This window comes from Pristis pectinata, chromosome 21 (genome assembly GCF_009764475.1).
Source record: "Pristis pectinata isolate sPriPec2 chromosome 21, sPriPec2.1.pri, whole genome shotgun sequence".
Classification (NCBI taxonomy): domain Eukaryota; kingdom Metazoa; phylum Chordata; class Chondrichthyes; order Rhinopristiformes; family Pristidae; genus Pristis; species Pristis pectinata.
The window spans coordinates 7416184-7438365 of NC_067425.1; the positions used below are offsets into that span (position 1 = coordinate 7416184).

The 22182-nt window shown below is 53.4% G+C and overlaps 1 protein-coding gene across 1 annotated transcript in view; it reads left to right on the top strand.

Annotated features, from left to right (window-relative positions):
* The first annotated feature begins 13709 nt into the window (after positions 1 to 13709).
* The window catches only part of nxn (nucleoredoxin), a 156779-nt gene continuing 148306 nt past the window's right edge, over positions 13710 to 22182 (top strand). Inside the window, exon 1 of the mRNA XM_052035815.1 lies at positions 13710 to 14204. Coding sequence (XP_051891775.1) covers positions 13899 to 14204 — 306 coding nt within the window. The 5' untranslated portion in view covers positions 13710 to 13898. The remainder of the gene's footprint in view (positions 14205 to 22182) is intronic.

Below are 22182 nucleotides of genomic sequence, written 5' to 3' on the forward strand. Positions count from 1 at the left end.
TACCCCGCCCAAGACACTTTAATGAGCTTAGTTCGTGCAAATCCTAAGTCTCCTTGGACTGCAATGGTTCAAGCTTTCATCATTTAGAATGCTCGATACATAGAACATAGGACAGTACAGCACAGAACAGGCCCTTCGGCCCGCAATGTTGTGCCGACTACCTTTCAGATTCAATGTGCTTCATATCTGTCTCAGTGGAGATTCACTTTGCTACAGTTCTGTACATTTGCTCAATCTATTAATGTAATTTAAACTCTGTTAAGATCTCTATTAGTCACATGTACATCAAAATACACAGTGAAGTACATCTTTTGCGGAGAATGTTCTTGGGGCAGCCTGCAAGTGTCGCCACGCTTCCGACGCCAACACAGCATGCCCACAACTTCCTAAACCGTATGTCTTTGGAATGTGGGAGGAAACCGGGGCACCTGGAGGTGACCCCCATGCAGACACAGGGAGAATGGACAAACTCCTTACAGATGGCGGCCGGAATTGAACCCGGGTCGCTGGTGCTGTAAAGCGTTACGCTAACCGCTACAGTACTGTGCCTGCCATATTCCAAATGCACTACATTCAGTGCCACCTCTTGTTCCTGCTTTGCCATCATCCAGATCATTTATAGATGCAGTGAACAGCTATAGTTTAAAGCTGGATCTGCAGAATGTCACTCATCACACAATGTCCACACACACTGCCTCCTGTCTCACAGCCACTTTCCTAACCAGGTCAATAACATGCCTTAAATTTCACAAGTCTCATCTCAGGCTATCCTGCCTTAAAAGTTAATTGGATTCTTTTTTTGTTATTGCTGCACTAAACCATTGTGGTGTCTGGCGCTAACATTGGTTTGGGTCTCCTGCAAAATGTGGTAAAGTTGGTCCAAGTCTGGAATGGAGCTTGGGTTTTACACCCAGAAACACAGACTAAAACGGGCCTGTGTGTATCCTGACTGGACCAGCCTCAGCATTCAGAGATGGGCCTGGGCCCTTAAAGGTACACTCCCCATGGAAAGAGAAATAGAATTAACATCTATGTCTGAGACTCTTCATCAGAACTGGGAAAGAAACAAAAGGAAGGTAATTTTAAATTGCAGAGCAGGTGGCAACACACATACGAATTTGCTGATGACACCACTGTTGGACAATCACAAGGAAGGCGCACCAGCATCTTTACTCCCTTAGGAGATTAAAGAGGTTCGGCTTGTCACCAAACGCTCTAACAAACTTCTACAGATGTACTGTTGAAAGTGCCCTGACTGGTTGCATCATGGTCTGCCGCGGCAATTCGAATGCACAGGAACGTAAGAAGCTGCAAAGAGTAGTGGACTCTGCCCAACACATCACAGGCTCATCCCTCCCCACCATCGGTAGTATCTACAGGAGGCGCTGCCTCAAGAAGGCAACGTCCATCATCAAATATCCCCACCATCCGGGCCGTGCCATCTTCTCGCAGCTACCATCGGGCAGGAGGTACAGAAGCCTGAAGTCCCACACCACCAGCTTCAGGAACAGCTACTTCCCTTCAATCATTCGGTTCTTGAACCAACCGGCACAACCCTAATCACTACCTCAGTACAGCAACGCTGCAGCAACTTTGAATAAAGCAACACTATGATCACTTCGATCATTTTGCACTAAAATAGACTGTTTTTTTTCTAATTGTGTTCTCTCTTGTAAAAATTGTATGTAAGTTATGTTTTCCCTGTGAGTGCTGCTTATCTTGTTATGTGCCTGTGATGCTGCTGCAAGTAAGTTTTTCACTGCATGTGTGCACACATGTACTTGTGCATCTGACAATAAACTCGACTTTCACTTTGACTTTTGGCTTTGATTATGGTTGCCTCGGGGGGAGAGTGATGATGCAGAGGAGGGTGAGGAAACTCCCACAGTCCTGGGAAATAAGGTCCATACAGGGAGTGAAGTCCAGTGCACCAATGGGGCCAGGAGAAGGGAAGCCTGGCAGGAAATTGTCCCATGTGGTCTTCCATCTCCATACAGGACCTCGTGCAAAAGATAGCACCTCCAACACTTCCTCAGTACGCCTCTGCTTAGACTTCTGTGGTTGAGCTGTTGCAGTGGTTTTGAACCGACGACCTCCTGATCCAGATGTGAGAGTACATTGGGCCATATTAGGACATAGAACAGTACAAGACAGGAACAGGCCCTTCTGCCCACGATGCTGTGCTGAACTAATTCAGCTAATGACACCTAATCCCTTCTGCCTGCACGTGGTCCATATCCCTGTGTCGTGGTCTCTGCACATTCATGTGCCTGTCGAAGAGCCTCTAAAACATTGACATGGATTGAAGTGTATTAGCTATAAGGAGAGCTTGGATTGTTCTCACTGGAGCGGTGGAGGATGAGGGGGTGACCTGATAGGAGAATATAAAATTATGAGAGGCATAGATAGTCTGAGTCTTTTTTCCAGGGTAGAAATGTCAAATACTTGAGGGTGTTGCTTTAAGGTCGGAGGGGAAAGGTTTAAAGGAGATTTACGTGGTAAGTCTTTTACACAGAGAAAGGTTGGTATCTGGAAAGTGCTGCCAGAGGAGGTGGTGGAGTCAGGTACAATTACCATGTTTAAGAGTCTTTTGGACAGACACTTAAATAGGCAAGGTATACGGTCCTGCTGTGGCCAAATGGAATTGGTGTAAATAGGCAAAAAGGTCAGCATGGACATGGTGGGCCAAAGGGCCTCTTTCTGTGCTGTACAACTCTATGACTCTATGGAACTCGGTGGGTCAAGCAGCATCTGTGGAGGGAAATGGACAGTCAATGTTTCAGGGGTTGAGACCTTTCATCTGGGTCTCCTCCAGGAACGTCCACTGTCCATTTCCCTCCACAGATGCTGCCTGACCCGCTGAGTTCCTCCAGCATCTTGTTTGTTGCTCCAGATTCCAGCATCTGCAGTCTCTGGTGTCTCTATGACTCTATGATTTGATTATGGTATTTTCAGCACTTACTCTTAACCCGACAGATACCAAAGTCAACCAAGTGGTGGCGGTATTGGGTAAGATTAAATGTCTCTGAGCGGCTCTCCATGGGAAGACTAAATTTGGTTTACATATAACTCACAATAATCTAAGGAACCGTCCACTTGCAGTGTCATTACTCCCTTCCCCTCCTGGATCTCATGTTTGTTTTATCTAATATGAACAAAAAAGGAAGGAAACACTCAACAGGTCAGATAGTATCTGTAGAGAGAGAAACAGAGTTAACATTGCAGGTCAAAGCCCCTCTGTTGGAACTGGGAAAGTGAGGGAACGGGTTAGTTGCATAGGGTGGGTAAGTTAGAACTGGCATGTGGCCACAAGTGTAGCACCTTCGATCGTTTCTATATTACCGCTGGAGAATTGAACCCCTTCACCCGTGGCCCTGGATAGAAGGTCTTGGGTTCAAATCTGACTTCAGCACAAAATCTACGCTGATGTTACAGTGGAGTCCTGAAGGAGTGCCACACAGTCTGAATCTGCCCTCTCCAACTGATGGACAGTGTCCCGGAATGATCTGCCAACAAGCAGAGTCTTTAGTTCATTGCTGCTCCCGGGATTTTCCTGTGTTTCCTACATCCCAGCAACAACTAATTCAGTGGTATGTCATCGAGCCGGTTGTTCCCTGTACAAAAAGTTAATGCTTTTAATGATTCCCTTGCTTTTAATTAAATATTGTTCACAAATTTTCTTTTTTTAATTGTCTATACTGATCTGAAGAGTCTGTGGGAGACATTAAAACTGACCTTTGGAGACATTAGAAACTGCTAAAAGGCCTTTGACAATGGATGAGCTGCCGAAGCTGTCAGGTGTTTCAGTGGTGGGGCCTCAGGACCCACCCTCACTCTCAGGCACTGAGGGCAGCTCAACCAGGGATTCACATCCAGAGTAGGTACCCAGGGCCATCTGGTCAAGTGGACTGGGATAACATGGGAGGCGCTACAGAAATGCAGTCCCCTGTAGGAGAGGAAATGCAGTATTGGTATTGGTTTATTATTGTCACTTGTACTGAGGTACAGTGAAAAGCTTGTCTTGCGTACCGATCGTACAGATCAATTCATTACACAGTGCAGTTACGTTGGGTTAGTACAGAGTGCATTGACGTAGTACAGGTAAAAACAATAACAGTACAGAGTAAAGTGTCACAGCTACAGAGAAAGTGCAGTGCAATAAGGTGCAAGGTCACAACAAGGTAGATCGTGAGGTCAGAGTCCATCTCATCGTATAGGGGAACCGTTCAATAGTTTTATCACAGTGGGATAGAAGCTGTCCTTCTGGTGGTACGTGCCCTCAGGCTCCGGTATCTTCTACCCGATGGGAGAGGAGAGAAGAGAGAATGACCTGGGTGAGTGGGGTCTTTGATTATACTGGCTGCTTCGCCAAGGAGGAACAGCTGTAGGAATTAAGAATAGAGTCACCCAGCATGAACCTACCCTTCAGACCAATGAGTGCACACTGACCATCAACCACCCATTCATCCTACACTAAGGAGACACAAGAGACTGCCGACGCTGGAACCTGGAGCAACAAACAATCTGCTGGAGGAACTCAGAGAGTCGAGCAGCATCTGTGTGGGGAGGAAAGGAACTGCCGACGTTTCGGGTCGAGACCCTGCACTGGGACTGCGAGTCGTCTGTGTGACCGGGTGGGAGTGAAGTGGTTCTGAGAGGGTGTGGGGTCAGCTCTACACTGATCCCATCTTATTCACCCCTCATTCCAATCAACTCCCGCCAGATTCTACCGCTCACCAACACACCAGGGGTGACTTAAAGCAACGAATTAACCTACCGACCCGCACGTCTCTGGGATGTGGGAGGAAACTGGAGCACCCGGGAGAAACCCACGCAGTCACAGGGAGAACATGCAAACTCCGCACAGACAGTGCCCGAGCTTGGGATTGAACCCAGGTCTCTGGAGCTGTGAGACAGTGGCTCTACCAGCTGCATTAAGGATGAGATATGCAGAATGGAATATCTATGTGGAATCTCCCTGTGACTGCGTGGGTTTCCCCTGGGTGCTCCGGTTTCTTCCCACGTCCCAAAGACGTGCTGGTTGGTGGGTTAATTGGCCGCTGTAAAATGTCTCTCTCTCGACCTCTTCCCCTCCATTCATTTTCCCACAATCTTGGGATTCACAAAGTGAGCAGGTTGGGATCTGTTTCCAGTTTCCTGCTGCTCTTCTCCCTGACTGAATGCTACAAAGGGAATATCAGGAAATTTCCAGGGACTCCACTCCCGGAACAAGGTACTGGAACAGGAAACGGGGTGGGCGAGACCAATAATTCACAGTGGCGTGGGTGATAGATCCACTGCCTCAAAGCCCCAGACACCCGGGTTCAATCTTGACCTCTGGTGCTGTCTGTGTGGAGTTTGCACGTTCTCCCTGTGACCACACAGCTTGGGGTCAGGAATAGTTGGTCGTCTATGTGACTGTTCCACAAGTAGTTCCAATCCCTGTTAGACCATCCAACGTTAAACATGATGTGTGCCCTTTGTTGTAAGCTGTGTTTTGACAACACTCTTACCTAGGGCACGGTCCACTTCATGGGGCTGTTTGTGTTAAAATGTATATTACATTGAGTTGCCCACAATTGCTTTCTGTCCCTTCCCCCTCCCCGGGCGAGAGTGAAGTGGCTGTGGAAGGGTGTGGGGTCAGCTCCCAGCTGTGTGATTTATGGCTGATGGTTATGAGACTCAGCCCATTGTTTTCCACTCTCTGGTCACTGCTCACTGGTTGTCCTGGAAACAATCTAACCCTTCCCTTCCAACACTAACTGTTCGAACATTTTACTGGTTGAGAGGTTCTTCAAAAAATCAAGATCATGAACTTTAGAAGGCTGCATTCCATAAATGTGATTCTGTAAGATTAAAGTCTTGTGTCTGTATATGTGTGCGTGTGTGTGTGTGTGTGTGTGTGTGTGTGTGTGGGGGGAGGGGGGTGGTATGTGTCCATTGTGGGCCTGTGTGTGTGGGTATGTGTCCATTGTGTGTAAGTGTGGGGGGGGAGGGTATGTGTCCATTGCGCGTGTGTGTGCGCACGTGCCCATGTGTGCATGTGTTTCTGTGTATGTGTGGATGTGTCCATAGTATATGTGTGTGAGGATATTTTTATATCTGTGTGTGTTTAGTATGTAAGGATGTCTAATTTTATGTGTTTGCGTGCATGTTTATGTGTGTAAATATGCGTATGTTTACCTGTGTAGATGTCTGTGCATAAATGTTCCCCTTTTTGTGTGTAGGAATGTGTGTGTGTTTTTGTGTGTGTGTGGATTGTTTTCCAGGCTTTTCACTATAAGGTACATTTACTCTTCCTTTGCCTTTCTTCATATATAAAGGTGACACCCGTATCAGGGCAGCACACAGTGTAGCGGGCAGTGCTGCTGCCTCACAGCTCCAGGGACCCACACTCAATCCTGACCTCTGGTGCTGTCTGTGTGGAGTTTGCACATTCTCCCTGTGACTGTGTGGGATTCCCCTGGGTTCTCCTGTTTCCTCCCACATCCCAAAGATCTGTGGATTGAAGATTAATTACCCAGGTAAATCACCCTTAGTGCGTAGGGGAGCATGGGAATGTGAGACGGAATAGGTTTCTGGGAAATAAGTGGGCGATTAGAATTGTTGAGTGCTGACACAGACTTAATGAGGTGAGTGTCCTCCTTCTAAGTTGTACAGAATATGAAACATTATCCATTGGGATTTGACCCCATTTAAGTCAGCCATTGCTCAGTGGGGTCACAACACACAGACTTGGTATCAGTAGTATCTACATGAGGTTCTGCCTCAAGCAGGCAACATCTATCATCAAGGATCCCCACCATCTGGGCCATGCCATCTTCTCGCAGCTACCATCGGGCAGGAGGTACAGAAACCTGAAGTCCCACACCACCAGGTTCAGGAACAGCTACTTCCCTTCAACCATTCGGTTCTTGAATCCTAATCACTACCTCGTATAGCAACACTGTGACCACTTTGCACTAAAATGAACTTTTTTTTGTTCTAATTGTGTTCTTTCTTGTAAAAATTGTGTATAATTTATGTTTAATTTATGTTTTCCTCGTGAATGTTGTGTTTCTGATGCCATGTGCCTGTGATGCTGCTGCAAGTAAGTTTTTCATTGCATCTGTGCATACATGTACTTGTGCATAGGGCAATAAACTCCACTTTGACTTTGAATTTGACTCTTGACTCAGTACTGACGGAGTGCAGGCATGTTGGAGGCACCACAGTTCAGATCTGATGTTAAACCAAGGTCAGTGGAGGCAAAAGATCCCTTGGTGCTATTTCAAAGAAGAACTGGGGAGTTTGCCCCATTGATCCTGGGACCAGTATTTATCCCAACCGCTGATACTGGGAATAAATTACCAGGCTCTGTGCGCAACTTGCTGCTGTATTGCCTGCGTTACAACACTTCAAATATTCAAACTCCAGACTTGAAGTGGCAGAAGGTGCTACAGAAATGCAGGTCTGTGCTGCTACACTGTAGACACAGCCAGTTTGATAACATGCATTGTGAAAGTTTTTTCTATTTTAATAATGTCCTTAAACAGTTGCCAATAAAATGCCTTCAAGGAAATGAAAAATAAAGAACATCTCAGTGGAAATAAATCTAAAAATTGCAACAAAACACCAGGAAAATAACGTTGGATCTAAAATTCGAGGCTCCACCCAGTGCCTGTTTTCGTTAATTGGAGGAAATCTGTGAGGATGCCAAGGCCGCTGGAGAGGGCGTGTCACAGAATGGAGCCAAACTAATGAGGCAAGAGACTGCAGATGCTGGAATCTGGAGCAACAGAGTCCAAATGAGTTTCCCCCAACGTCAACCTCCCGGCATCAAGAGCAAGTCAGAAGCACAGCAGCAGTCAATTGGATACTGAGGAACTCAGCGGGTCGGGCAGCATCTGCAGAGGGAAATGGACGGTCGACATAAATGGACAGTCGACACCTGGACATGAAGGGTCTCGATGTTACATTGGGGGGAATAGACAGCAGTAAAGGGTGGGGAAATCAGGCCAGTGTGTGATCACCTGCATAATGCAAACACACTGGGTTTGCACCTCCCTCTGGGTGTATTTGGCTCTTGAGTCTTGAACAGGCACCTCTGGTGCAGTGAAGCTGGACATTTCTTCCCCTTCACTCTGCCCAGTATTTTGAAAAGTGCTCTATGAGGGAATGGAGGGTAGTAGCAGCGAGAGAAAGACCTGCGTCTATATAGCGCCTTTCACAGCCCCCAGAATTGTACACCTCAGAGAACCTTCTATTGCAACTCAACCCTAGGAGTTTGCTAACCACCCCTCAAACCACCATTAACTAATAACTCTCCCTCATTAATGCCTTTGGGCCCTGGTCTTTTGGAAAGATTTTGGAAAGGTGCAAGAATAACAGGGTGGTTATCATGGGAGACTTCAACTTTCCAAATATTGATTGGCACCTGCTTGGTACCAAAGGTTTAGACGGGGCAGAGTTTGTAAAGTGTGTTCAGGACGGATTCCCGTCACAGTGTGTTGACAGGCCAACGAGAGGGAATGCCATATCAGATCTAGTATTAGGTAATGAACCGGGTCAGGTGACAGATCTCTCAGTAGGTGAGCATTTGGGGCACAGTGACCACTGCTCCATAACCCTTAGCATTGTCTCACCGCAAACCTTTGCCCTTTAGTTCTGGATTCCCCATGCCCTGGGAAAGAGATGGTGTGTGTGCATTCACCTTACCACCCATGATGTTATGGACCTCCCTCAGGTCACTCCCGTCCCCTCTTCCCTTCAACCCCGTCCCCACCCCCCCCGTCCCCTCTTCCCTTCACCCCCTTCCCCACCTCCCCCCCATCCCCTCTTCCCTTCACCCCCTTCCCCACCCCCCCGTCCCCTCTTCCCTTCACCCCCTTCCCACCTCCCCGTCCCCTCTTCCCTTCACCCCCTTCCCCACCTCCCCGTCCCCTCTTCCCTTCACCCCCTTCCCCACCTCCCCCCGTCCCCTCTTCCCTTCACCCCCTTCCCCACCCCCCCGTCCCCTCTTCCCTTCACCCCCTTCCCCACCTCCCCGTCCCCTCTTCCCTTCACCCCCTTCCCCACCTCCCCCCGTCCCCTCTTCCCTTCACCCCCTTCCCCACCTCCCCCCGTCCCCTCTTCCCTTCACCCCCTTCCCCACCTCCCCCCGTCCCCTCTTCCCTTCACCCCCTTCCCCACCTCCCCCGTCCCCTCTTCCCTTCACCCCCTTCCCCACACCCCCTTCCCCACCTCCCCGTCCCCTCTTCCCTTCACCCCCTTCCCCACCTCCCCCCGTCCCCTCTTCCCTTCACCCCCTTCCCCACCCCCCCGTCCCCTCTTCCCTTCACCCCCTTCCCCACCTCCCCCGTCCCCTCTTCCCTTCACCCCCTTCCCCACCTCCCCCCGTCCCCTCTTCCCTTCACCCCCTTCCCCACCTCCCCCCGTCCCCTCTTCCCTTCACCCCCTTCCCCACCTCCCCCCGTCCCCTCTTCCCTTCACCCCCTTCCCCACCTCCCCCGTCCCCTCTTCCCTTCACCCCCTTCCCCACATCCACTCCCCTTCCCTCCCCTCCCCCACTCTCCCTCCCCTCTGCCCCTCCTTTCTCCCCCCTTCCCCTCCCCCTCTTCCTTGGCTTTCCCCTCGCCCCTCCCCCTTCTTCACCCCCCTTCCCCACCTCCACTCCCCTTCACCCCCTTCCCCAACTCCCCTCCCCCTCCCCACTCTCCTCCCTCTGCCCCTCTCCCCACTCTCCTCCCTCTGCCCCTCTTTCCTCCTTCCCCCCTCTTCCCCACCTCCCCTTCCCCCTCTTTCCCCCTTTCCCCTCCCCCACCTCCCTCCCCTCCTCCCTCCCTTCCCCCCCTCCCCTTTCCCCCTTCCCCCTCCTCCCCTCCCCCCCACCTCCTTCCCCACCCCTCCCCCTCCATCCATCCCCTCCTGCCACCCCTCCCCCCACCCCCTCCTCATCCCCATCCCCTTCTGCTCTCCACCCTCCCCCCGCCCCCTATCTCTCCCCTCCCCTCCCCTCCCTCCCAGCCCCTCCCCTGCAGGGAGCTGGCTGGGTTTGCGAACATGCGGTTCTGCCGGCGGGGGGAGAGTGTTGGGGGGAGGGAGTGTGAGGGGGGAAGGGTGTGTGGGGGGGGAGGGTGTGTGGGGGGGAAGGGTGTGTGGGGGGGAAGGGTGTGGGGGGGGAGGGTGTGTGAGGGGGGAAGGGTGTGTGTGGGGGGGAAGGGTGTGAGGGGGGGAAGGGTGTGTGTGGGGGGGAAGGGTGTGTGAGGTGGGGGGGAGGGTGTGTGGGGGGGAAGGGTGTGAGGGGGGAAGGGTGTGAGGGGGGGAGGGTGTGTGAGGGGGGAAGGGTGTGTGTGGGGGGAAGGGTGTGAGGGGGGAAGGGTGTGTGTGGGGGGGAAGGGTGTGGGGGGGAGGGTGTGTGAGGTGGGGGGGAGGGTGTGTGGGGGGGAAGGGTGTGAGGGGGAAGGGTGTGTGAGGGGGGAGGGTGTGTGAGGGGGAAGGGTGTGTGGGGGGGGAAGGGTGTGAGGGGGGCGGAAGGGTGTGTGAGGGGGGGAAGGGTGTGTGTGGGGGGGAAGGGTGTGTGGGGGGGAAGGGTGTGTGGGGGGAAGGGTGTGTGTTGGGGGGAGGGTGTGTGGGGCGGGAGGGTGTGTGTTGGGGGAGGGTGTGTGGGGGGAGGGTGTGTGGGGGGAAGGGTGTGTGGGGGGGAAGGGTGTGTGGGGGGAGGGTGTGTGGGTGGGGGGGAAGGGTGTGTGTGGGGGGAGGGTGTGTGGGGGGGAGGGTGTGTGGGTGGGGGGGAAGGGTGTGTGGGGGGGGAGGGTGTGTGGGGGGGGGAAGGGTGTGTGTGGGGGGGAGGGTGGGGGGGAAGGGTGTGTGTGGGGGGAAGGGTGTATGAGGGGGGAAGGGTGTGTGAGGGGGGAAGGGTGTGTGTTGGGGGGAGGGTGGGGGGGAAGGGTGTGTGTGGGGGGGAGGGTGTGTGGGTGGGGGGGGGGAAGGGTGTGTGTGGGGGGAGGGTGTGTGGGGAGGGGAAGGGTGTGAGGGGGGAAGGGTGTGTGGGGGGGGAAGGGTGTGTGTGAGGGGGGAAGGGTGTGGGGGGGAGGGTGTGTGGGGGGGAAGGGTGTGGGAGGGGGGGAAGGGTGTGTGGGGGGGGAAGGGTGTGTGGGGGAAGGGTGTGTGAGGGGGGAGGGTGTGTGAGGGGGAAGGGTGTGTGGGGGGGGGAAGGGTGTGGGGGGGGGGAAGGGTGTGTGGGGGGCGGAAGGGTGTGAGGGGGGCGGAAGGGTGTGTGAGGGGGGAAGGGTGTATGTGGGGGGGAAGGGTGTGTGGGGGGGGAAGGGTGTGTGGGGGGAAGGGTGTGTGGTGGGGGGAGGGTGTGTGGGGGGGAGGGTGTGTGTTGGGGGGAGGGTGTGTGGGGGGGGAGGGTGTGTGAGGGGGGAAGGGTGTGTGTGGGGGGGAGGGTGGGGGGGAAGGGTGTGTGTGGGGGGGAGGGTGTGTGGGTGGGGGGGGGGAAGGGTGTGTGTGGGGGGAGGGTGTGTGGGGAGGGGAAGGGTGTGAGGGGGGAAGGTGGTTTGTGGGGGGGGAAGGGTGTGTGTGAGGGGGGAAGGGTGTGGGGGGGAGGGTGTGTGGGGGGGGAAGGGTGTGGGAGGGGGGGAAGGGTGTGTGGGGGGGAAGGGTGTGTGGGGGAAGGGTGTGTGAGGGGGGAGGGTGTGTGAGGGGGAAGGGTGTGTGGGGGGGGAAGGGTGTGTGGGGGGGGAAGGGTGTGAGGGGGGGGGAAGGGTGTGAGGGGGGCGGAAGGGTGTGTGAGGGGGGAAGGGTGTATGTGGGGGGGAAGGGTGTGTGGGGGGGGAAGGGTGTGTGGGGGGAAGGGTGTGTGTTGGGGGGAGGGTGTGTGGGGGGGAGGGTGTGTGTTGGGGGGAGGGTGTGTGGGGGGGGAGGGTGTGTGAGGGGGGAAGGGTGTGTGTGGGGGGGAGGGTGGGGGGGAAGGGTGTGTGTGGGGGGAAGGGTGTGTGGGGGAATGGAAGGGTGTATGAGGGGGGAAGGGTGTGTGAGGGGGGAAGGGTGTGTGAGGGGGGAAGGGTGTGTGTTGGGGGAGGGTGGGGGGGAAGGGTGTGTGTGGGGGGGGAGGGTGTGTGGGTGGGGGGGGAAGGGTGTGTGTGGGGGGAGGGTGTGTGGGGAGGGGAAGGGTGTGAGGGGGGAAGGGGGTGTGTGGGGGGGAGGGTTTGTGGGGGGGAAGGGTGTGTGTGAGGGGGGAAGGGTGTGGGGGGGGAGGGTGTGTGGGGGGGAAGGGTGTGGGAGGGGGGAAGGGTGTGTGGGGGGGGAAGGGTGTGTGGGGGAAGGGTGTGTGAGGGGGGAAGGGTGTGTGAGGGGGGGAAGGGTGTGTGGGGGGAAGGGTGTGTGAGGGGGGAAGGGTGTGAGGGGGGAAGGGTGTGAGGGGGGAAGGGTGTGTGAGGGGGGGAGGGTGTGTGAGGGGGGGAAGGGTGTGTGGGGGGGGAAGGGTGTGTGAGGGGGGAGGGTGTGTGAGGGGGGAGGGTGTGTGAGGGGGGAGGGTGTGTGGGGGGGAAGGGTGTGTGTGGGGGGGAAGGGTGTGAGGGGGGAGGGTGTGGGGGGGGAAGTGTGTGTGGGGGGGAAGGGTGTGTGTGGGGGGGGAAGGGTGTGTGTGGGGGGAAGGGTGTGTGGGGGGAAGGGTGTGTGGGGGGAAGGGTGTGTGGGGGGAGGGTGTGTGAGGGGGGGGGAGGGTGTGTGAGGGGGGAAGGGTGTGTGGGGGGGAAGGGTGTGTGGGGGGTAAGGGTGTGAGGGGGGGAAGGGTGTGGGGGGGAAGGGTGTGAGGGGGGAAGGGTGTGTGGGGGGGAGGGTGTGTGTGGGGGGGGAAGGGTGTGTGGGGGGGAAGGGTGTGTGGGGGGGAAGGGTGTGAGGGGGGGAAGGGTGTGTGAGGGGGGAGGGTGTGTGGGGGGGAAGGGTGTGTTTGGGGGGGGAAGGGTGTGTGGGGGGGGAAGGGTGTGTGGGGGGTAGAGTGTGGGGGGGAGGGTGTGTGAGGGGGGAAGGGTGTGTGTGGGGGGAAGGGTGTGTGTGGGGGAAGGGTGGGGGGGAGGGTGTGTGAGGGGGGGAAGGGTGTGTGTGGGGGGAAGGGTGGGGGGGAGGGTGTGTGTGGGGGGAAGGGGGGAGGGTGTGTGAGGGGGGAAGGGTGTGTGAGGGGGGGAAGGGTGGGGGGGAGGGTGTGTGTGGGGGGGAAGGGTGGGGGGGGAGGGTGTGTGTGGGGGGAAGGGTGGGGGGAGGGTGTGTGAGGGGGGAAGGGTGGGGGGGAGGGTGTGTGAGGGGGGAAGGGTGTGTGTGGGGGGGAAGGGTGGGGGGGGAGGGTGTGTGTGGGGGGAAGGGGGGGGGAGTGTGTGTGAGGGGGGGAAGGGTGTGTGTGGGGGGGAAGGGTGGGGGGGAGGGTGTGTGTGGGGGGAAGGGTGGGGGGGAGGGTGTGTGTGGGGGGAAGGGGGGGAGGGTGTGTGAGGGGGGGAAGGGTGTGTGTGGGGGGGGAAGGGTGGGGGGGGGGAGGGTGGGGGGGGGGGGGGGAGGGTGTGTGTGGGGGGGAAGGGTGGGGGGGAGGGTGTGAGGGGGGGAAGGGTGTGTGAGGGGGGAAGGGTGTGTGTGGGGGGGGAAGGGTGGGGGGGAGGGTGTGTGAGGGAGGAATTCCTCCCTCCGCTGTCGGGACCAATCGCAGGGCGGCTGGATCGGGATTGGTGCGGGTACGCTGCGGGAGCGGAGTCCGCACACAGACAGCGGCGGAGCCCGGGCTGGCGGGCAGCGACCGAGGGCGGTAGGCAGGACTCGCTGGGCAGGGTCCGGCCATCCCCCTCCTCCCTCCTTTCCTTCCTTCCTTCCTTCCCTCCCTCCCTCCTCCTCCTCCTCCTCCCTCCGGTAGTGTTGGGCGCCCCGCCGCCATGGCCGGACCGGTGTGCGAGCTCCTGGGAGAGCGGCTGACCGACCGACACCAAGCCGAGGTGGAGAGCTCCCCGCTCGGCTCGGACGGCCGGCTGCTCGCCCTCTACTTCGGCTGTAGTTGGAGCGCTCCGTGCCAGCAGTTCACCGCCGCCCTCGCCGACTTCTACGGCCGCTTCAAGCAGGGCGAGAACGCCGACAAACTGGAGGTCGTGTTTATCAGCTCCGAGGAGGAGCACAAACCCTGGCTGGAGTTCGTGGCCCAGATGCCCTGGTTGGTGCTGCCCTTCCAAGACAAGCAGAGGAAGGTAAGGCGCAGGGTGTGCGGGGCTCCGCACTCTGAGGATGTGGTACTGCACAGGCTGGAGACTGCGTTGCGCACTGGATGTGTTGCAATTTAGCATTCTGGATTTACTTAGAATAAATACAACAATGTACATTGTAGAGAGAGTAATGCCCTTGATCTGCACTGAGAAAATGGTATTGCACAGATTGGAGACTATGTTACCCACTAGATGTAGTATTGCATCCTGGATTATAAAGTCAATACAGTTTAGCCACCTGGATTTACTTAGCACAATGTACACGCAGAATATTGTATAGTGCCCTGGATACATATTGCGTGCACTGTAAGTATAATGTAACAAATCCCACACACACTTGGGTACGTTGTAGCACCTTAGTCACACTGGATGCGATATTGCTTGTACTGGAGAGAGTGTTGCATGCACTGAATTCAGATCGGCAGGGTAAAGACGATATTGCACACGTCGGATGCAGTATTGCACACAATGAGCAGAGCGTTGTGCAAGGAGTGTGCAGTATTGCATGCAGTGGGTATTGCAAAGTGCATTTTTGTTGCATGCATTGTTGCACACAATGTGAATGCATTGCTGCTCATAGTGAGGGTGCATTATTGTGTGGAGCTGGGCACACTATTGTAGAACCTCTACTTTATAAATCCTTGACTTTATGCTGAGTCTCAGACCATTGATCTGAATTGTTGCTGCTGTTTCTGTTCTACATGTCTGGCCTTTTTACATCAATTTGAATCTCATTAAGTGGGTCTAGATGTTCTTTGTAACAGTGTCCAGTTACCTAATGTCACTCTCTTCAAGAGGGGCATTCCTGGAGGAATAAAGTTCGAGGGAAATGTTGGGATTGTGCGTTTGTCAGTGTGATGCCTGGATGATGAATTCTGACTGTGGCAGTGGATAGATGTGGCTGTGTACCCTGATGTGGTATGTCGTGACAGGTAGTTAATCTCAGCACAATGATACAGTTAAGTTTAACCTTTGGTGTGAGTGAGGTTCTGTATAAACTTGTTTCTTTAATTCCTTTGCTGTGGTATTAGGTTAAGAACCTAAGAAACAGAAACCAGAGAAGGGATCCACCTATGGTTGTTCATTCCTGCCCAATTCCTTTCCCTCCCTGGGTGGGGAGGTTGGGGGAGTGTGCAGAGCAGGGGCGCCTCCTGTAATTGGGCGAGGTTATGGGCGTGTTAGCTGACCGCAGAAGGGGAGGTGTGTGTGTGTGTGTCCCCCTGTTAAAGGGAAAAGATTTAAAGCCTAGCGCTCAGTTACATGAACAACACACAAATGATGGAGGAACTCATCAGGTCAGGTAGCATCTATGGAGGGAAATAAACAGTCGATGTTTTGGGCTGAGTCCCTTCATCAGGACTGGAAAAGAAGAGGGCAGAAGCCAGAATAAGGAGGAGCATGAGCTGGGGGGTGATAAGTGAGTCCAGGTGAGAGGGGGAAGGTAGGTAGGTGTGGGAGGGGGGGCGTGAAAGGGAGTGATGTGAGAAGCTTGGTGGTGATACGGTGGAAGGGCTGAAGAAGGAGGAGTCTGATGGGGGAGGACAGTGGGCCATGGAATAAAGGGAAGGAGGTGGGCAGGTTGTGAGGGTGGGGGAGGGGAAAGAGAAGGGGCCACGGGAATGAGGGAAAACAGAGGGGAGAAGTTAATGGAAGTCAGAGGAATCGATGTTGATGCCGTCAGGTTGGAGACTCCCAAGACAAAATATGAGGTGTTTCTCCTCCAACCTGCGTCTTGCCTCAACGAAGCAGTAGAGGAGGCCGTGGACGTGTGTGTCAGTGTGGGAGTCGGACGTGGAATTAAAATGGCCGGCCACCAGGTGATCCTGGCTGTTGTGGCGGACGGAGTGAAGGTGCTCGGCGAAGCGGTCCTCCCAAGGCTCAGTTACACAATGCCTGCAGTATCCAAGTGTTGTGTCAAACTCTGCCCTGAATCTGCTCAGCAACTGATATTGGAGTTCTCCACTATAGTCACGGCCCCCAATAGTGGAGAATTCCAAAGATTCACAATCCCGGGACATGAAATCTCCATCTGGGGCCCTCCCCCCCCGAGACTAGTTCTGGACCCTGTAATAATAAATAATAATTATAATATCTCCCTGCAATAATGTCATTTAAAAGACACCTGAACAGCTACACGGATAGGAAAGGTTTAGAGGGATATGGGCCAGGCGCAGACAAATGGGACTGGTTTATATGGGGCATCTTGGATGGCACGGACGAGTTGGGCTGAAGGGCCTGCTTCAGCCTTGTATTACTCCAACGCTACGGACCAGTCCTTTTCAGAACAAGTGGCAAAAACAGATGGAGTTGTTTTATCTATCCTGATGTTACTGGTTGTGAGCAAAGCGTTGGGGACCTTCTCAAAACTGCGTAGACCAGGCTCGATGGACCAAATGTCCCCCTCCTACCCCACATTACCCAAAGTGAAGCCAAAGCACTCCATTCCCAGCAGCACAACCAAGCCCAAGACCTCCACAACAGCAGCAAAAGTGCGGGGAACACCGACAGCTAGAAGCTACCCTCCAAAGCCACACGTCATCCTGACTTGGAAGCACATCGCCGTTCTTCGCCGCCGCTGGGTCAAAGTCCTGGAACTCCCTCCCTGTCAGCACTGTGGGTGGCCCCACACCTCAAAGACTGTAGCAGTTCAAGAAGGCAGCTTGCCCACCACTTTCTCAAGGGCAACGAGGGACGGGCAATTAAATGCTGGCTCAGCCTGCGAACCCCACCTCGCTTGGACGAATATTTAAAAAAAACAAGCACCTCATCTTTGTTTATTTCCCTGAGAGTTAATTTAGGTTTGATTACCCTCTCTCCATAGTGTTACTGTACTAAATACAATTCGTATTTCCTTTGCTTCCTTTCCATTTTCATCGCACTCATTGGCAGCTACGGAAACGGTGTAATATTTCCTGGTGAGTTTGGGGGTAGGTGGGACTGTGTGTGTGTGTGTGTGTCTCTGTACGCGCGCGTGTGTAGCAGGGACCCAGCAGTGGAAATCCTTTTCCTTTCATTCAGGAGAGCAGGTAGTGGTTTGGGAGTGTGAGGTCTTGCACTAACCTGTCTGCACTCGCTGCAGCTCGGGTCCCTCGTCCGCATTTAATGCGACTCTTCACCTTTTACGACGTGGTATTTGAGGAAATGGGGCTGGCAAATGGTACAATTGCAGTATTGATCCTCACTGCCTCCTGACTGTTGGCCAGGACTGTTTAAGGGGTTCCTTTAAATTGTTTTAAGTAAAAGGAGATGTGCAGGGCAAGTTTTTTTTTACACAGAGTAGTGGGAGCCTGGAATGCGCTGCCAGGGGTGGTGGTGGAGGCAGATACGATAGAGGTGTTCAAGAGGCTCTTAGACAGGCATGTGAATGTGCAGAGAATGGAGGGATGTGGACCATGTGTAGGCAGAAGGGATTAGTTAAGTTAGGTGTTTAATCACGAGTTTAATTAGTTTGGCACAACATTGTGGGCTGGAGGACCTGTTCCTGTGCTGTACTCTTCGGCATGACCTGATCCAATAACTGCCGCACATACACAGATTGTGATTTGCTCCTGGGTGGCTTCAATGGCTCTGAGCTTACTGGTTAGGTACCTGGGGAAATTGCACCACTGAGACCGGCCTTGCCCAGCCAGGGTCTGCGGAGTTATAGTCAACCCAGGAAGCAATCTCTGAGGCACCTTCGACAACCTTGGGATATCCCGAAGTTCATTCCAGCCAGCAACTGAGGTGCAGCGAACTTCTTACCGAAACGTGACAGTGAATCTGTGCACGGCAGACTCCGGTGTAAGCACAGCCCATGTTTTAGTGTTGGTTGTGGGATAAGTATTGACTAGGATTCTTGGAGAAAGCCACATGATCTCTCACCCCATTGGTGCCATAGGACTGGGAGAGCAGACCAGGCCTTGGTTCATCAGCTAACCCAAAAGCCTGAACTTCCAGAGGGAAGTTTAGCAACACTATGATCACTTCGCACTAAAATGGACTTTTTCGTTCTAATTGTGTTCTTTCCAGTAAAAATTGTGTATAATTTATGTTTTTCTTATGAATGCTACTTATCTGATGCTATGTGTCTGTAATGTTGCTGCAAGTAAGTTTTTCATTGTGCCTGTGCACATGACAGTAAACTGGATTTTGACTTTGAACCCCACTTCACTGTAACAAGGCAGCAAGTGGAGAAGGACGGATGGTGTGTGTTTTAACTTTGGAGGTGCTGTCTGTTGGCTGAGCTGACCTCCCACAGCACTATTTCACCACATCGCAAACAGAGATTGTTTGGCCATTTTCCTAATTGTTTTTGGGAGCTTGCTGTGTAGAAGATGTCCACCATGATCCATTCACAACAGCGGCTCTGCACTTCTAAGCTGGACCTTCCTTCAGCAGTGAAGTGTTTCCAGAGGCTTGAAAGGGCTGTGATATAATTGCAGACTTTTTTTGTTTCACTAGAGACCCATCTCGTTGACACCTCCCTGTCCCCCACCCCAACACCTCTGCTACCCTGGCTTGCTGCCTGATTGGCCTTGTGTCCCTGTGACGCTGGGAATGGTCCTCTATGAAAAGTGCATCAGCATCTTTCCTTCCCACACTAACTTCTTGACGATCTAACCTACCCTATCCAAGCACAGCCTGCCCCGTGTCATGTAGATGACCCAGAGCAATCAGTTTAAATGGTGAGAATCAGATATCCCCAGTGGATTCTAACCAGTTTGAGCTCTGGGTCAGATCCGTAATATAAAACTGCGTCATGACAGCAGGAGCAACACATTTTACAACCATTGTGATTTTAACAAGTCTAATATTTTTTTCTCTTGATCTTGTTTTTGCAAGATTAATGCAATATATGTATGTAAAAATAATTCCAGAGAGTTTGAACAGTTAAGTTCTGTCGGACTGTTGGAAAGCTGGGGGTCCGGTTCCATTCTGGCCTTTCGTGGCTGGTGCTTATGCAGAACAGAGAGTCCCCCCCCACCCCATGTTTGGACTCGCCATCTCAACCAATGTCCCGCCTCGCTTCAACCAATGGAGAGGCCCGTGTTCCATCCTAGCTTCAACCAATGGAGAGGCCCGTGTTCCCTCCTCGCCTCAACCGATGGGACAAGGTTTGGCCACTGGGGCAGGCAGCCAGCAGTTTGCTGGACCTTGATGGGGAATCCCAGTCATTGCCTCCATTTTGCGGGTTCCTGTGTGGTGTCGCTTTGGTTGTTACTTTGGATACAAGTGCCCATTAATGTCTGACCCTCTGCCGAGTCACGGGACCCTCAGATGCTCTGACCCACCCTATGTCCTTGTGCTCCCTGCAATACTTCTGTGGATGAGTCTTCCTTCTCTCTGGGCATACTCTCCCCTGCTGCCCATGGGTCTTATCTGGCCTTGAGCACACTGGGTGAACACTCCTTTTGCCACCCTGTCCCAGGTGTGGTTCAGCCCATTCTCACCAGAAGGACAATTACACTTTAAGATGGCCTTAAACCCCCAGCCTTTGGCCATCTGTTTCCATGTCTCCCTCACTGGGCCAATGCCCTTGTGAGGAGGGCCTTGCGGGGTCCATCTGTGCCACGTAAAGAATCGTTGCAACTGACCTTGATCTTGTGGGGTTGGACTCTGGCTGGGACCACAGCTGGCCATTGTGACCTCTCTCCATCCATCACCATCACGACAAGCATTCATCCTCTGTCCCTCCCTCTGCAACTGGATCCTCGACTTCCTTATGAGGAGACCACCGTCAATGTGGATCAGTGATAACGTCTCCTCCTTGCTGACTATCAACACAGGCACACCTCAAGGATGCGTGCTTAGCCCACTGTTTTACTCTCTACCCACTCGTGACTGTGTGGCTAAGCACTATCTATAAATTTGCTGATGACACGACTGTTGTTGGTAGAATCTCAGATGGCAATGAGGAAGCATACAGGAGTGAGACAGATCGGCTGGTTGAGTGGTGTCTCAACAACCTTGCACTCAACGTCAGCAAGACCAAGGACCAACTATGGACTTCAGGAAGGGGGAAGTTGGGAGAACACACACCAGTTTTCATTGAGGGGTCAGCGGAGGGAAGGGTGAGCAGCTTCAAGTTCCTGGGCATCAGCATCTCGGAGGATCAATCCTGGGCCCAGCACATTGATGCAATCACCAAGAGGGCACACCAATGGCTCTACTTTGTTAGGAGTTTGAGGAGATTTGATATGTGACCAAAGACTCTTGCGTTTCTACAGATGTACGGTGGAGAGTATTCTGACTGATTGCATCACCTCCTGCTACGGAGCCTCCAATGTGCAGGATCGCAAGAGGCTGCAGAGGGTTGTAGACTCAGCCAGCTCCATCACGGGCACAACCCTCCCCACCATCGAGGATGTCTTGAAGGGACGGAGCCTCAAGAAGGCGACATCCATCACTAAGGACCCTCACCATCCAGGACATGCCCTCTTCATGTTACTACCATTGGGGAGGAGGTACAGGAGCCTGAAGACACACACTCATCTATTCAGGAACAGCTTCTTCCCTCCAAAATCAGATTTCTGAACGGTCCATGAACACTACCTCATTATTACTTTTTTTGCACTATTTACTTATTTCCGTAATTTATAGATTTTTATGTCTTTGCACTGTACTGTTGCCACAAAACAACAAATTTCACGTCATACGTCAGTGATAGTGAATCTGATTCCACTCCCTTTCAGTGTTTGCATCAGCCTTGGTAATAATCTGTACTGTGTGTCCACCACAGCTGAGTGGGGAGCACGATCACCTTGAAGTCAGAAGTTCAAGTCCCACTCCAGGATGTAGGCGTAAGAGTCTAGGTTGAAGCTGCGATCATTTGGTCATTATCGCAGTGTGGGAGCTGGCTGTGTGCACGTGTTTCCTGCTTTACAACAATGACTGCACTTCAAAAGAACTTCATTGGCTGCAGAATGCTTTGGGATGTTGAGTAAGGTGCTATAGGAATGTAAGTTTCCTTGGTCCCTCCACCGCCTTGGGCAGGTTCTCCAAATGCTAAACCCTGTGTTTGTCCTCGTGTCAGCCATCCTCTCTCTCTTGCCCCGTCAGCCATCACAAATCACTAACGCCGTTAACCCATCCAGCATTGCGCAACTGTAGATGGATCTTTCCTGGACTGAAACGGGACTCTTTCCAGAGTATTTTGCTGGAATCTGCCCGGACACATCCCAGCATGAGTTGTGCCTTGGGTGATATCTCTGTCAGTAACAATGCTGTACCCTGCGGAAGTCTCCAGTTGGAGTTTTACAGGGGAACTTGTGCTGCGTTACCCAGAAGTGAGTGCTGCAGTATTACTTGGTGGAGAACACCCTCCCTTTTCACCCCCCTCCACAACTTAGACACAGGAGACCACCAACGCTGGAATCTGGAGCAACAAACAATCTGCTGGAGGAACTCAGCAGGTTGAGCAGCATCTGTTGGGGGGGAAGGAATTGTCAGGACATGATGCAGGGTTTCGACCCGAAACGTTGACAATTCCTTTCCTCCCACAGATGCTGCTCGACCTGTTGAATTCCTCCGGCAGATTATTGCCCCCACAACAACTTCTCCAGTTGAACCGTATAACCAAAGGCCCTTATTCCCAAGAAGATATTGGACACACTGCTCCAAACAGGGCCGAACTAGTGTATGACAGCAGAGTTCTGTGGGTTTTGACCTCTGTTTGTGAGGGGATAGAACAAAATGGAGGCAGGAGTAGGCCACTCGGCCCTTTGGGCATGTTCTTCCCTTCAATAATATTGCAGTCGCTCCGACTATGACCTCGCTTTGCATTCCCCTGTGTACCTGCAGTAATCTTTCACTCCTCACGCATCGAGAACCTATGTACTTCTGACCTCAACCAATCGCAAGGCTGCTTTGCGAAGCCACAGTAACATCAACCACTGAGATATTCCACTGATTTTAAAGTGGAGTAAAAAAGCATTGGCATTTTACAAGCTGGGACACTCGAGTAACTGGCATTTCAGAGGGAGGG